Source organism: Setaria viridis, chromosome 3, assembly GCF_005286985.2.
Source record: "Setaria viridis chromosome 3, Setaria_viridis_v4.0, whole genome shotgun sequence".
In the NCBI taxonomy this organism is placed as follows: Eukaryota; Viridiplantae; Streptophyta; class Magnoliopsida; order Poales; family Poaceae; genus Setaria; species Setaria viridis.
This window is the reverse complement of record NC_048265.2, coordinates 2056406-2072610: the sequence shown is the minus strand read 5'-3', so window position 1 is coordinate 2072610 and position 16205 is coordinate 2056406. Positions and strand designations below refer to the sequence as shown.

Below are 16205 nucleotides of genomic sequence, written 5' to 3'. Positions count from 1 at the left end.
TGCAAAGGTTTGCTAAACAAACATCCTCCTCCTCCCTCCTCAGGGCAGGAAGAATCAATCAATCAACACACATGAATCACGAGTACAGAACACAGCTGCCAAGTGCTAGTAAAAGTCAGTGCCCAAAGAGTTGACACCATGCAGAAAGGGAAAAGGGAGCTTGTTCTCTTGCAAGGAGTTCATTGTTGAACCAAAGGAGCAAAAATATGGTACAGACGAGGATGAAGGTGGGGAGCTGAAATTGGATGGGATGATGTTAACTTCCCCCTTCTTCCAATCCTCGCATGCTCACCAGAGTGCAAGAAATTGAACAAAAGAAAGGAGAGGAAAAGGGCGTAGAGCAGAGGTGCTCTTGATCAAAACAGCTACTACTGGTACTGACCTTGACGAGACCCTCCTTCTTGGTGGTCTCCTTCCTTCCCCTAATCTACAAGAACAGGCGAGTGCGCTGGATTAGTTCCAGCCACCCCAGACCTTCTCGCCGATGAAGCGCACCAGCCTCCCCACCGTGCTCTTCTCGGCGCTGCCGCCGCAGCCGTCGCCCTCGCTGGCCACCGACGCGTCATCCTCGTCGCCGTCCATGCTGCTGCCCGCCTCTTCCTCCTCGTCGTCGCCGTCGCCCTCGTACTCGCCGTGGTGGTCCATCCCGCCGTCGCAGCCCTGGTGGTGGTGGTCCACACTGGCGTCCACCTCTCCGGCGTCCGCGGCGTCCTCGTAGTCGGCCGCATCGCTGCTGCGGCGGCCTCGGCGCCGGCGGCGTGACGGACCGCGGCGCGCAGGGCCCCCGCTTACTCCTCCTCCGCCGCCCCCCTCCTCGACGGCGTCGATGATGCGGTGGATGAGGTGGCGGTTAGGGGACGCGTCCCAGCGCGCCCAGAAGCTCTTGTAGCAGCCGAAGCAGCCGCATCCCATCTCGGGCGGGTGGGGCCCGCGGCGGCGGCGCGGGCGGCCCCCCGCCGCTCCGCCGCAGGACAGGAGGTAGGCCAGCACCTCCTGCTCCTCCGCTGTCAGCGCTGACGCCAGGGCCAGGACGGCGGCAGGCAGCGCCACGGCCGCCGCCGCCGCCGCCGCGGCGTCCGCGGGCGCCGGGTGCACCCGGCGGCCCTTCCCCTGGTACAGCTTCTTCATCTCACTCACTCCCTAGCTCGCTGGCTCCGCTCTCCCCCCGCCCGCCTTAGCACAGCCCGGTTAGGTGCCCACCAACTGCTCGGCGAAAAGCCAACGGGGGAGGCGACGGGCGGAGTTGGTGGGTAGGTGGCGACGGCTCCCGTCGGCTACGACGTTGCTGTTCGGAGTAGCTGCGGGATGGCAGCCGCGCAGCTCGTGCCGCTTCCCCTCCTCTGCGCTGAGGGTTTGCTGGGGTCTTGCCTTTCTGGGGGCCTGGGGGGGCTCGACAAGGAAGGAGAAGGGGAGGTTGTGGAGTTGGGTTTGGTGGGTGGGAACTGCCTCTAGTACTTGGGGAAGTTGGGATGGGAATCTTGCTGGGTATCTGAGACGGGGAGAGGTTTCGGTTGCCTTGGCTTTGGCTTCCCCTTCTCTTCTCCTGCGTTGCCGTCCGGTTGGGGGAGGGGGACGGATGTCTTGGGTGGTGGCGACGGAGGTCTTTGCTACGACTACGTAAACGGAGACGGTCAGGTCAGGACAGGCCAGCGGCACGGCACACGGCTGTCTGTGTACCGCGTGCACGGACCTCATGGTTACGCATGTTCGTTCAGACCTACGGTCGCCGTGCCACTCTCTTCTCTCTCTCTCTTCTTTTCATCTTCTATCGAAAGCATAGGGCTCTTTTTTTTATATAAAAAAAGCGTAGGGCTCTTTAGCCCCTGCTTCCTTAGTCCAACTTTAATCCATGAACTAAGTAGATTAAAATAGTTATTTGGTTCCATGGACTAAAATAAATTAAAATCCATAAATACTGTTGAACAAAGTGATTTCTACCCTTATAAAGATATTTCTACCCTTCTTCTCCCTTTCTTTTCCTTTCTCCTTCTCACTCCAGGCATACACGAACAGAGCCGAGCTGTGCAGTTGCGTCAGCCAAATTTGTCCGCATCTCTCCACAAAAACAAATCGCCCCCAACCAAACCATCCTCACCTCTACAGCTCCAGCCTTCACCTCTCCTAACCCTGCGCCATGGCCTCTGGCGCTAGAGACTGAAGCCCCTGTGCCAGCCAGTGCGCCACCGCTCGCCATGGCCACCCTCCCGTCGCCGCTCGCCAGGAGGGAGGCGGAGCCCAACGCTGGTGCGAGGGAAGCGGAGCCCCACGCTCGCCACGGCACCCTCCTATCGCCGCTCGGCGCGAGGGAGGCGGAGCCCTATGCCCGCCATAGCACCCTCCCGTCGCCGCTCGCTAGGAGGGAGGCGGAGCCCCACGCCCACCATGGCCACCCTCTAGCGCGAGGGAGGCGTGAGGGTGGGAGGGCTCGGCCACCGGCGTCAGGGGAGGGGGGTTAGGAAGCGAGCGGTAGGTCTATTTTAGGAGGGGGGTTAGGAAGCGAGCGGTAGGTCTATTTTAGGAGGGGGTGGAAGGGCTCGAGGATTTTAATCACCTTTTAGTTATAGTGTTTGAGATTTTAGTCTAAGATTTTAGTCCGCTGTAGGAACCAAACACCGCTTAGACGTTGATAATGTTGCCTGTTTCGAGTCACCTCTTCTCCGGCTAGTCCACCGTCCAGCCGTACTCTACGGTCTCCGCCGGCAAGAAACGAGGTAGGTGGGTGTGAAAAAACTGAAGACACGGCTGAAAAAGAAGACGAAGTGATTTGGTGCTGGGCCCAGCCCAATGCAGATAGGTGAGACCTGGAGGCCCAAGTCCGATCAACCCCATCCTCAGTGAGTGAGGAGGCTTCAACAACCTTCTCACATCAGCTCAAACAGTCGCCAGGAAAGACGATGCTAGTTGCCACTTGCCAGTTCCCGATAGCCACAGAGGCTGTGAATTTGAGCAATCAGAAACAGAAAGAGATGGATTTGACTGACAACGGGCAACCCTTTCTCAGATCCGTCTGCCCGTCAGCCACGACGAGCCGTAGCAGCTTTGCCACCTCGGGGAGTTCCTCGTTCAGTCGTAGGGGTTCCTGAACTTCTTCAGGAGCTCTGGAATGTCGTAGGCCAGCATGTCGTCGACGCCCTGGACCATCTTTGGCCTCAGCTTCTCGAACTTGTCGAAGTTGTAGGCGCTTAGAAGCTCCCTGTACTCCTCCACGCTGGGGAAATCCCCTGGCGGCAAGTGCAGCTCCTTCTGGACCTGCATATGGTACGGCAAAAACAAAAGGAACCATTCAGCTTCAGAGACAGTGCGTGTAGATTCAGCTTCAGAGACAGTGAGTATGAGTGTAAGCAATGAGCAATGCTCGGTTATAACCTTGGCAAACTGTTCATCGAGGCTGTCGAGCAGCTTCTGCTGAGCCTTGGCCTTGCCCATCAGTGCAGGCATTTCTTTCTTCAGATGGCTGACTATGTGCGCGTGAACTTTGGCAGCCCTCGCACGCTTCACGAACTCGTTGATCTGGCATTCCAAATGTCCAAAGGTCATCACATGGATTAGCACAAGTGAAATTGAAACAGCAAACATAGTTTCTGAATACGGTGATGTGTCTCACCCGACGATCACAAGCTTTCTTAGGGATATCGTTCAGGTCGGAGAGCAAGTCATCCTGTTCTTTCTGGAATAGCTCCATGCCCAGTGGGCCAGCAGCTGTCTCCCTGATCGGCTTGTCATTGAATGAACTAGAAGAGGTACTTAGTTTAGTATTTTTCAGTGACACCAACGCATCATGGTAATACCTGGTCGATATTTTGCCAAATGTTAGATCTCCAGTGGGGATAGACATACCCTATGTAGACACGCATAACTTCTGGTGTGTTCAGGACTTTCCCGAGAGACCACAATAGTGCTCCATACACTCTCATTAGCTGAAAAATATGAATTTTTTTCCTATCAGAAAACACTGAATAGCTTAGAAGGGCTAAACTGTTGAAATACAAAGTTCCGAAACATAAGATTCGTTTCTGTTGTCGTATATTTCAAGAGTCCTTATAGGAGCAAGAAAATTGAATACCCTGACGTGTTGAGGGATAGGGAAATGGCATGGCGATAAGCAGGAATATTCACCTGTTGTGCATCAACTTGGTCTGCCTTGTTGAGAACTATGCGTATTTTGTCGTCATGCCCACGGAGTGACCCAATCACACGCTTGAACTCATCGCTGATGTCAAGCTTATGTGGATCAAATAGGAGAAGAATAAGATCACACTTGGCGGCAAACCATGATGTAACTCCAGTGAAATCATAGCTGCGCTGTGTTCGCTGCTTTTCCCCTGATAAAACTCCAGGAGTATCCACGAAGGTTACATGCTCTAGTAACTTCACAAAGAATGGAAAGTTAGTTTCTACCACAAGGAAAACCAACAAAAGTCAAATTAAATAATCATTGCAAGAAAAAGGTTATACTGGATGCGGCATCTGGGAACATTCAAACTTCGATAAAAATGCCGTTCCGAAGGATGACAAGCCACTGTATGGCATGTCAGCTTGGACCGCAATTGTGTTTCCAGGAATGCATCTTTCATCTGGTCCAGACTGCAGGGGTAGAAACATTTGTCATAGGAATGAGAAGATGAATGAAGAATATATGTACTGAATGAATCAAAGTATCATAGCTGTCTGAGAGAACTTACAGTGATGACAACAAATCTGTCTGTTGTAGGCTCTGGTCCAATATGAGCGCCTGCACAAGGAAGGTTGCAGATATTGTTAAATATGTTCAAGAGATAAAGTGAGATAATTAACAATGGGTTATTCATCTTAGTCACCTGGATAACTTGTCTTTAGTAAATGCTTTATGAAGGTTGTTTTTCCGGTGGAGTATTGACCCAGCAGCATGACCATTGGCTTCGCATCAAAATCACTGCTAGTCTACAAATATGATATCTTAAAAAGTCATGATGTAGAAGTCTCTATATATAGTAAATCATGTAAACTGTCTGAACATATCACGTATTATCTTTTTCCATGCAACACTCTTACTGCAGCTGTAGAAATGAGCAACGCAAAGCATAAATTGCAGATGCATTGTTTCCTTTGACATCACACATACCAAGGTAGTTTTTGGGTAATATCTGACATCATTTTCTGCCAGTATTTTGTTTATTTTCTATTATTTAACTATGTATATTTTAAATTGGGAGCTTTTTAAATTTTGGCAGGAGATTATGTGTTTTTTCTTGAAATCTAAAGAGCACAGCGCGATACTTTAACAGATGTATCTTCTGTTGTGAAACAAAACTGAAGAGAGAAAAAAGGGATGATAATTACCAGCAAGGGAGACACAAAGTCATGGAACTGATAAGTTTTTTCCAAAGGCCTCAACCTCTCAATGTATGATTTCTTTAGCCCGTCAATGATTGAAGTAACTGATTTTAAAGGAATCTGTAAAAGTAATGAATATACTTATTGAGTACAACGTAAAACTCTGAAAAATAATATCTGAATCGTTTGTGTGCATCTAGTTATCGGCGCACCTTCTTTCCTGACTTGGAGTTAAACCAGCTGGCTGGTATAGGTGATTCTGATGGATGACATGCTGCATAATGGGTGAGAATACCAGTGAGATCTCGGAAACAATCTACACACTAGAGTACTAGACTGACAAATGGTTAGGACTTCCATTAGGTTTTAAGGTAACAACACATACCTACAATAGCAGACTCGCCCTTGCCCCCAGAATTCTTTTTCTTTGAGAATCGTATAGGAAAAGAAAAGGGAGAAATAAATGAGGTGATGTGCTATTGCCGCATTTTGATTCAAGTTAACTAAAAGGTAACGTTGACATACTAGTTTTTTAGCCAGACCTTCCATTGTGGGAAGCTGCAACCTCTCCAAATCTGAAGCAAAAGAAAGCAATCAGCGAATTTTTTTTCAGGTAAATTCCATTAGTAATTTAATCTACTTTGAATCTGCTTTACCTGCACTTGAAATGGTGTCTGGACTGATCTCGTTCCCTGCTTGTGCGAGAGAAACCAGCTGCACGTTGCTATCAAGTTTAACATGGCGTAGAAAAACAAGTCCATATATGCAGTGCTGAGATCAGACTGAAGAAGGCCCAGAATCAATGTATGGTGTACAAACCTGCATAGCGGTCATGAACTCGTAGAATCCAAGATATCCCTGACGTTTGGAATCAGCGATTGCCCAAACCTAAAGATCCGAAGGGAACGTTTTAGTAACTGTGGTAAACGGAAAACAAATCAGGGAACATTTTGATCGTTGGAAAACTGATCATCAGGAGAAAAGAACCCATCACATGTTTCTTCACAATGGATCATGTCGTGTTACAATGCATGCAGAATTGCAGATAATTTCTGCATTTCTGCTCTGACTGAAGGAATATGAGTATGCCAATTCACCTGCTTCAGCTCGGGCTTAGAGAGATTGGACATGGCGAAGAACTTGAGCGCATCGTTCCCCGTCAGGCGCCCATCCCCGTCTTCGATCGCGGAACCATACCAGCGCAAATCAAATTTAGCAACATTCATTCATTCTTTCATCGGCAAGACGGATTTAGAATTTGTCATGGAGGTGCGACGGATCGTGGAGCAAACCTTCGTCGGCGAGGGAGAACCACTGGAGGTAGGTGCTGCGCTGCTCCTTGAGGTTCCATTTCTTGGGCGACGAGTCGGGTCCCATCTCTCTCCCCGGCTCGTTCACCTCCCTCTCTGCCGGAGCCCCTCGGAGAGGAGAGAAGAGACGAGGAGAGGGAGGAGGCCCCGGGGAGGCCAGGCAGGCAACTCGTGCCTGAAGGAGAATCAGAGAATGCCACGGCAGGCGCGCGCGGGGAGCCTCTTCCCGCGGGTTAATGTGGCTCGCCGCCGCGGCAAACGCGGCGTTGCCCATCGGCCGCGCCGGGCGCTGGCAAGTGGCGCCTTGACCAGGCACCATGGGCTTCATTAGCAGGCCTAGATTTTGAAACCATGGGCTTCAATAGAAGTGGCCCAAAGGAAAGAACTCGTCGGATTCGGCCCAAACCATCGCTATCTCCTCCCGCGCGCGGCGCGCCCCGCTCACGCCACCACGCGCTGGCGCGCGACCCGGTCTCGCGGGGGTGCGGCGCGTTTGGGGGCGGTCAAAGGCGGGGCCCGCCGGCCCGGCCTCGCCTCGCCTGCCTCCCACCGCGCATGATCCCAGCGCGTCGCGTCGCGTCACATCAAAAAGCGGGTGCCCTGCTTTCAAAAAAAAAAAAAAAAAGCGGGTGCCCTCCCTCGGGCGGCGGGCGACTCGCGAGTGCGTGACCAAGACCACGCGGCGCGGTTCCTCTGGCCCCGCGACCCGCGTGGGTGGCGGCGACCGGCCGCTCGCGCTGATACGCGCGGGACGGACGGCGGTGGTTGCGGGGGCCACCGTCTGGATGGTGATGGGTCGGCGGCGGGGGGATCGGGTGAGGTGTGCGGCTGCGGCCGGTGGGAGCCGTCGTGTTGGGGTTGGGACGTCCGGACGTTGAGTGGTGGGGCGTGCCTCCCGACGCTGCCGCCAATTGCCGTTTCTTTTCTGCAATTGGGTTGGCCGAGGCCGACGCACCGCACGGCACGGCAGGCGGCTGCGGATTGCCCTGCGCCGTCGTCGTGACAAGTGGGTCACTGCCCGCCGCCGTTTTCTTTCTTCTCTGAATGCAAGGGCGGGCGGGCGGCAAAGTTTCATTCCAAAAATGCCCAACCCAAAGCGAATTCCAGGATCAGATTCTTGTTAATTTTAGGCCGAAGGGGCAGCGTGGCGTTTTGTTTGGCTGCTCGGGGAACGATTGATCTCAGCATTGGGATTGGGGTCTCTCATTCGATAAGCCGATGATGCGTGCTGCCGATGTGTACATCAATTTGTAACTCTAAGTGTGATCAATTCAATTCAACGTTGCTCTCCGCGTACCCCCACGGTACATCTACTTTTTAATGCATGATGCATAGTAGGAAATATAAGATTAAGAAATGGTAACGTTTAGTTTCAAACTAGACAACGGATATACCTAGTTTTTTTTAACAAGATAATGCGGGTTTCTATTGATATAGCAGAAAAAATATAAGACTACGGCCCTAGGATGCCATAAGCATGAAAAAGAAAAGAAAGGAAAAACAACTATACTCACCCAGTTGGATTGGGACATCAGAGCGGGTAGCCACTCAATTAGAAACCGCCAAACCTGACCGGTTGGATTGGGACATCAACGCGGCTGCACCACTCCACTCGACAACGGCAGCCGAACCGAAGCCTTATTGCGGCATCCACCAACATTCTCACTCTCATGTAGTCGTCGAAACTTCCAGGCATGACCTCGCGTTGACAGGGAACCGAGAGAAACAAACTAGATGTTAGTGTTTTATACCCGTCAACCTACCGAGGGGTATCCTGAGGTAGTAGATTGGTTGGTGGGGGGATTGCCGGACCTCGAACTCGAAGGTAAAGCGAGGACATAAGACACAGATTTATACAGGTTCGGACCGCTAAAGTAGCGTAATACCCTACGTTCTGCTTGGGGTATTGTATATTGCGCCCTACGCTTCGGTGTTGTTTGGTGTTGATGATTTGATCCTCTTGGTGGTTCTATGAGGTCTTGGCCTACCAATCTAGGGACCTCTGCCCTCCTTTATATACTCCAGAGGACGAGATTACTAGTTGGTTATAAGGAGGAGTCCTAGTAGGATTACATGATATGAGTCCTAATAGGATTACATGGGAATTCTAGTAGGAGTCCGCCTTCTTCCTTCATTGCGGGTACTGGGGATCTATCCCCGACAAGTCTTCGAGCGCTTCATAGTCGAATGCAGATTTTTTGAGTACTTTTCAGATCCTCCCCGAGTAGTTTAGTGCTTCTCGAGTACTTTATCTGGCTGAATCTTCAAAGTTCTTCAAAGCTACCATGAGGCTATGGTGTGTTCAAACCCTTGATCGTCTTAATTTTGTAATCTTCATTGTGATATGGAGGGCGGCGAAAGTCTCATTCCATATGGAGTAGCCTCCGAGTCTTAGGTTGAACCGAAGAATCAGGATGAGGGTCAATAAAATGTTAAATCTTTTTCTTTCATCTTGAAAAAAATTAACTATTGGATGTAGCTTATCAGCCCCCGAGCCTTGGAATGATTAAATAATCAATCAAGGGTTTAGTGAGTTTAGTCTTCACGTCAATCATCATCTGAGTAGTTTTGCGGTGTCCAGCCCTCGAGCTTATGCGTCAGGTGAGCCGTAGGAACCATGTTGAGTAGTTATTTTGCGCTTCACCCCCGAACTTGGAAGCTAGCTTAGCCATTGGAAATATTCCGAGTAGTAATTGACGCTTAGCCCCCGAGCTTGGGAGCTAGCGGAGCCATTGGAGGTACGCTGAGCGTCCTTGAGAGTTGTCGTCGAAGCTTGACTTGCAAAAAGAGATGCATACATTATGTAGCATATTTGTAGAATTTGGAACTACTGAAAATTATTCAGTGATGAATATAATGTAAATGTTGTGTGTCATGCTCTTGTTTCGACCATATTTTCCCAAGTAGTTAGCCTATTACGTTTACGCTCTCAGTCCCTGTTTAGCCATTGCTACTGCATGTGAGATCTTTATCTCGTGTACGCGTATTGGCACTGCTGCTACGGAGATCTTTGTCTCGCGTCCTAGCGTTTGGGGATAACAGAAGATTCGAGGCTTTCACAGATTAATGTGTGTTCTGCTAGAGTAGATTAACAACCGTAAGAGGAGACATAAAAATAACTAGTCGACATTGCGACAAAAAGAGAGCGCGATTGCGCATAAAGTAGTCGATGTGATTTTCTGCCTTTTGACAAGAAGAGTGCGTGTTGCCGCGCATAAGATCTGTGCCTCCTTATGGTGTAGTCGCAGTGAGCCTCCAGTACTCGATGCACCAAACTCGTGGCCATAGCCTCTGTAATTCGATGTATCAAGCCCGTGGCGGTTGGTCAACATACCCCAACAATAATTGGTAAAGTGTAGCTCTGGTGGGTAATTCCTGTTGAGAGGCGTACACAAATAATTACTCTGGGCGTTGCACATCATGTGGAAAACAAGCCAAAAAATTAAGATAATATAAATAATTAAAAAAGTGACTTAGCTTGATTCGTGGATGATTGTCGACGAAGCCGTAGCGGTCGTCGTGAAGCCGCAACGGTTATTGATGAAGCCGACTAGTCGGAGTCGATTCCGAGTAGTTGTCGATGGTGTGAGACCCAGACCCCGATTAGTTTCTAGTCGAGATGAGTAATCAAAGTAGTCGTCGGCGATTGTTGGATGTTTCCGCGCAGCACTTGGAGTCTTTAGTGTGCACTTAGCGGTGGCGCTTAAATTGGACGAGAATCAATCCACCGCACAAACAACAAAGCTTCTTTAGTTTTTCTCGATTCACGTGGTTTGCTTCTTCTTTTTCTCTTTTCTTGGATCAGCAGCGACACGAGAGAAGTCTCCAACGATGCAGTAAGTGCAACGAAGTAGATGAGAAGCTTAGCGATACCGAGTAGTACTTGCGTTGTGCTTCGAACTTGAATACCAAAATTAATTCTTTGGCTTCTTACTCGGAATCTGGCGCAGGTTGACGATGGCTTCTACTCTAAATCGGTCAAGGGATTTGAGGAAAAGGATTCTGTTGGAATTTTGGGTCCTGACTTCGATGCGGAGGCAAGTTGAGCTGTGCAACCGCCAAGCGCCGGGTAAATTGATCTTGATGATAGGTCCTTCAAGCTCGCCCGATGATCTCGACGATCACCCCTACCTGGCGCGTCAGATGTCGGTGTTTTATACCCAGCAACCTATCGAGGGTATCGCGAGGTAGTAGATTGGTTGGTGGAGGATCGCTGGACCTCGAACTCAATGGTAAAAGCGAGGATACAAGACGCAGATTTATACAGATTCAGACCGCCAGAGTAGTGTAATACCCTACGTCATGTTTGGGGTGTTGTATATTGTGCCCTGCACTTCAGTGTTGTTTGGTGTTGAGGATTTGATCTTCTTGGTGGTTCTATGAGATCTTGACCTACCGATCCAGGGACCCCTGCCCTCCTTTATATACTCCAGGGGACGGGATTACTAGTCGGTTACAAGGAAGAGTCCTAGTAGGATTACAGGGGAATTCTAGTAGGAGTTCGTCTTCTTCCTTCCTTGCGGGTACTGGGGATCTATCCCCAACATGCACTGCACCGAGAAGACCACCGCCATGCGGGACCGTTCACCGTAGTGCCGCTGCAACACCACACTCCACGCGACAAAGTGAAACCACCAGATCTGGACCTCTCACAGGTCACCTCGCAGTCGCCACCACGATAACACAAACGCGAGGGGCCTCACCACATCCTCCGTTGGACTCCACATCGCTCTCGTCACCTCGAAGAAACACGGTGCGCGGGGACCTCGCCACGTCCGCCACAGTACTCCATGTCACGGATCCCTTTCTTTTATCGCCATCAGAATGGTGAGGAATGTTGCCCCGCTTCCCAAGGTCTCCATCAAATAGCCAAGCCGCCGCAGCCGCAGGTCGACTTCGCCTTATTGCTCCGCCCAAGCACATAGCTTCCGCCACCGTGTTAGCAGGCTAAAGTAGTCGTTTATGCCATCTTCTGACGATGTACTGCACCGGAGTAGCCCAACAAAGCTGAGCAACCTGACACAATCCACTACAAGCCTAGTCGTCCCACGATGCCATTGCTGCAAGCGTCGTCCTCTGATGCAGTCCCATACCGCACTGACAGTTGCCAAGCAACACCGCCGTCGTGGCCCGCTGCAAGCAGCCAACCCGACAAAATGCGACAACCCCTGGCCACCACCAGAACTGCGAAAGCCTTCACGTGAGCTCAGCAACCCCCGTCAAGCTTGCCATCTGCACCATACCGCCTTGCCGCACTGCAAGCCCGTCGCGGCGTGGCCGTCGCCACCGACTGCAGTCTCCCATGATCAATGCGTCACCAGCAATGCCACAAGCTGCCAAGGAGAGGACAACGCATGTGGCGTCACCGTTGCTCGTCTAAAATCTGGACAGGGTTTTCACCCAAATAACTCCGTGCAGTAGGGATGGAGCTCCAAGATGACGCCCCCAACGGGAAGAACGACGCCCTAAGGCACCACCGCCATCGCAACCAACAAGATCGCCGGCAAAAGTTTTCACCCGGAGCATCCCACCCCTAGCCACTGCATGTACACAACCCGGCACTCCTAGGACGACAATCATGGAAGCCCTCCGGGGGCGGTGTCGCTGCCGTGCCTCCTCGCGCCGCAGGTAGACCACGCTCGGTTGCGCCACCACGATGCCTCACCGCATCGTCGGTGCACAAGCGGCGGCTGCCGCGTGCGGTCGTCACCCCCCGCAGTGGCTTAGGACCGCTGAGGCGTCCGCTGCACCACTGCCAAACAGGCCGCCTTCGCCGCCGTAGCTCGACCGCTTGCGTCCCGTGCTGCCGGGCCTCTTCCACGCGCCGCCGCTGCCGCGTCGACACGCATGCCTCCTTCCACCTCCGCCGCTTGCACCCGCGGCGTTCTTCTTGCTGCCGCTACCCTCCTTGTGCCCGCACGGACTTCCGGCAGGGCACTCTGGCAGCGGCGAGGTCGAGGGGACGAGGAGGAGGGCCGGCGACATGGGCGGTTGGGCTCCGCCCGTGTCGCCCGAGGAGGGTGACGCGGGGGACTCTGCAACAAACAACGTTTTAGCTTTTCTAGTATATTGACTAATGGAGACACCTAGTGGCACCATGTGATAGTTTTCTAGGCAAGGTGACTGCAACGGCAAAACAACTCAGTGCAAATGATTTTACCTAGCTTCTCCCTTGCACCCAAATCGTGGTCCTAACCGAAATGAATGTGAGTAGCGTGAACCTTCGGATTATTGATGAGTAATTAGATGTTAATTCTCAGCAATCAACCATGGATAAAATTGAACAAATCTCTGTCGACGATCTCCGGCAGCAGTTGGGCACTAGATGGGACGTAAAGACCTCCTCTATTCATCTTCCTCTTTTAGTAGTTTTGTTTCCTCCTTCCGTTTTTTACTTTTCTCTCATGCTCCTTTCGAGATGTCGCTCAGCTCCAACACAGTCTCCTCCCATCTCCAGCGATGTTCCCACTATCTAACCTGCCATACGTCCCTAACTTGGTGCTGTCAAAACTATCACTTTCCATTCCATACAGCGAGCACTGTCACGCCGCAGACATCACCCAACCCAAGGCCGTCTCTTTTAAGCCCGGTAAAGTCCCTTCTAAGTTAACAACTCCTCCCTCACTGAAACCTAATTCCATCGCGGAGTTGGATTATTTCTGCCGTTGTAAATTCAAACCGAGCGTGAAACTTCCAGAGTAAAATCTATGCCATGCTTTCAGACATTTACATTCAGATGTTTTTTTACCACTGCTTAGGGAGCGTTTGGTTCCCTTAGCATGTGTCACATCGAATTACATAGATTATTTACAAAACTTAATGTGGAGGCTAAACGACGAGATGAATCTATTAAGCCTAATTAATTCATCATTAGCAAATGTTTACTGTAGCAACACATTGTCAAATCATGGACTAATTAGGTTTAATAGATTCGTCTCACCGTTTAGCCTCCCCTTATGTAATAGGTTTTGTAAATAGTCTACGTTTAATACTCCTAATTAGTATCTAAACATTCGATGTGACACGTGCTAAAAATAAGCAAGAGTAACCCTACCCAGCCTTAACCTTCTCCTGAATTGCAGTTGCAGCACGGATGATAGGATCCGAATCCTGCGTCAGATCAGACGGTGCGAGGTGAATGCGAGGGGCTTTGCTTTGCTTGGTGCGGCCGGAGTCCGCTCCACGTAGTGGACAGCACAGCGACCCGCGAGATGGCAGCAGCCCCGAAAAACAAATCGAAACGTGTTATTGCTGCCCCGCAACGAGACGCGGGGAGCACAAAGTGAACTCGGCGACGGTCGTCGCGCGGAGGAGGAAATCAAATCGGGAAAAGAAAAGTATAATGGCGAGGCGAGAGGGAGTGGGGAAGGTGGGAAGCGGCTGCCCAAAGCTAGCCCGCGCCGCGTCTCCTCCCCCTACCGCACCTCGCACGCCTTCTTCTACCCCCCGCCTCTCCCCCCTCCACGGCCAGACCACACCACACCACACCGTCCTCCTCTCGTCGTCCCGCGCTTCACGGCTCGGCCAGCAGCGCCGCTTTCCCGCGCGTTTCAATTCAGCTCAGAACGACGAACAGCTTGCCGCGCGGCGCGCCGAGGAGTTGTTCCTTTTCTGATCGGGTAGCTAGCTAGCTAGCTGATCGGAAAACAAGCAGGATAGGATGATGTGCGACACGGCGGCGGCCGTGCCGGTGGCAGCGCCGCGGTACAGGGGCGTGCGGAAGCGGCCGTGGGGCCGGTTCGCGGCGGAGATCCGCGACCCGGCCAAGCGCGCGCGCGTCTGGCTCGGCACCTTCGACTCCGCCGAGGCCGCCGCGCGGGCCTACGACGTCGCCGCGCGGACCCTGCGCGGGCCCCTAGCCAGGACCAACTTCCCCTCCGCCGCCTCCCGCCTCCCGCTGGCATCACGCCCCGTCGCGCCGGCGCCGGCCGCGCCCACGTGCAGCTCCAGCTCCACCGTCGAGTCCTCCAGCGGGCCCCGTGGGGCGCAGCCCAGGGCGGCGGCAGGGACGACGGCGGTGGCTCCTCGAAGCAGCAGGCGGTTGGTAAAGCCGCGTCCCCCGCGGAAGGCGGCGCCCGAGGCCGACTGCCACAGCGACTGCGCCTCGTCGGCCTCCGTCGTGGACGACGGCGACGACGCCTCCACGGTCCGGTCGCGCGCGCCGCTCGGGCTCGACCTCAACCTCCCGGCGCCGGTGGACGAAGACCACGGCCTCCAACTCTGCACGGAACTGCGGCTCTGAGCCATAGGATCCACCAACAGAAACAGCAAAAAAAGAGAAGGCGATTTTGCTTTGGTCTTCTTTTCTTGACGAGATTCTGATTGACTTAGCTGTGCTCGAGATAGAGCCTGTACTTCTATTCTGTACGCGATAAGAATGGCAATACATGGATGATTTCGGCAAAGCTCTGCAGTGTTCAGGTCAGATTGTCGAGAGTTTTCGGTTTTTTCATGTCTCTTGTATTTCGATCTGATACCATCTTCCAGCTCCAGTGCTGCAAGTAATCAAACCGTCGCCCAACCAGAATCTTGCTGTCAGGCAACAAAATGGAACCATGTTTTCAATTCGAACCAAGCTGAAAAGAAAAGGAGCTGCAAAGATGAAAGCAATCCATACAATCCATTCAGAGAGACAGAGAGAGAGAGAGAGAGAGAGAGAGAGAGAGAGAGAGAGAGAGAGAATGTTATCCGTGTTTTATTTGCAGCCCGAGTCCCACCCATCGATTTCAACACTGCTGCTATCGAACGTAAATCTTGTGCGGACTGCAAGTTCAACAAACACAGGAGCTGCGGCCCTGGAAGAGCTAGATGAGAAGAAGACTTGCATTGTAGACGATTTTCATGTTTTCTGAAAGGCAAATGAATGATTTATAACCTCGGGCAACCAATATCTATCATGGGTCATGGAGTGCAGTTGCCACTTGACGTATGATGCTGTGGGCTAGAGGGCGAAACATTATCACTTTCGGCTCCAGCAGGGGCATTAGTGATCATACAATCTTCTAAGCCAGGTGGACGACACCAAGATTATCGTGCCCCTCTGCATTTTCTTTGACGACGCCTTGCTCGTATAGGTTCGATGGAACCTGCAACGCAGAAGGTAATGTGCATGGATCAGTGGCCAAGCTAAATTGAAACCAGTGCGATTGGTTAGAGAGCTACCATGGCCGAAGACAAGCAAGCGTCTTGCAAAGAAAACAAGGCTACAAGCGCCAGATCCCGTGACAACCAAACTAAAGCAATTCCTGATGCCTCCTTCTCCCAGACCCCTAACTTCATAGTGTATTGTGCTGCATGCCGTTGGTCTTAACTCGAGGAAGAAGGTATGCATACGGTAAGATAAGAAAAGACAGCTACACTTTTTTTTGAACGGATGGGAAAAGATTTGCCGAATTTTTATTAGAAGGAAAGCAGACAAAAATCAAAGACAAGAACACGGAAAAGAAAAATAAAAAAAATGACGGTACAAAAGCCACTGACTACTGAAAAACACCACAACTGTTCATTTATGCGCTGCAATCGATTTAGTAAATGGTCATAGTCATTTCCTGTCATCCTTAGATACATAACACACACTTCCCA

General features: G+C 51.6%; 3 protein-coding genes across 3 annotated transcripts; 1 reads left to right on the top strand and 2 right to left on the bottom strand.

Moving 5' to 3' along the window:
* Window positions 1–143: 143 nt before the first annotated feature.
* Window positions 144–1594, bottom strand: LOC117848087 (uncharacterized). Its single transcript, XM_034729399.2, has one exon. It carries the CDS (start codon window positions 1126–1128, stop codon window positions 454–456), a length of 675 nt encoding a protein of 224 aa, XP_034585290.1. The 5' UTR covers window positions 1129–1594; the 3' UTR covers window positions 144–453.
* A 1029-nt stretch (window positions 1595–2623) lies between these two features.
* Window positions 2624–6957, bottom strand: LOC117847754 (EH domain-containing protein 1). The gene is made up of 16 exons (XM_034729031.2): window positions 6606–6957; window positions 6411–6490; window positions 6133–6201; window positions 5970–6027; window positions 5839–5888; window positions 5699–5738; window positions 5526–5587; window positions 5320–5433; window positions 4818–4920; window positions 4683–4732; window positions 4456–4584; window positions 4117–4368; window positions 3838–3917; window positions 3605–3731; window positions 3367–3510; window positions 2624–3249 (listed from the first exon to the last, which is right to left on the bottom strand). Exons 1-16 carry the CDS (start codon window positions 6949–6951, stop codon window positions 3064–3066), a joined length of 1890 nt encoding a protein of 629 aa, XP_034584922.2. The 5' UTR covers window positions 6952–6957; the 3' UTR covers window positions 2624–3063.
* Window positions 6958–13933: 6976 nt separating this feature from the next.
* LOC117849938 (ethylene-responsive transcription factor 7) lies at window positions 13934–15028 on the top strand. The gene has a single exon (XM_034731684.2). The coding sequence runs from the start codon at window positions 14284–14286 to the stop codon at window positions 14863–14865; it is 582 nt and encodes a 193-aa protein (XP_034587575.1). The 5' UTR covers window positions 13934–14283; the 3' UTR covers window positions 14866–15028.
* Window positions 15029–16205: the final 1177 nt, after the last annotated feature.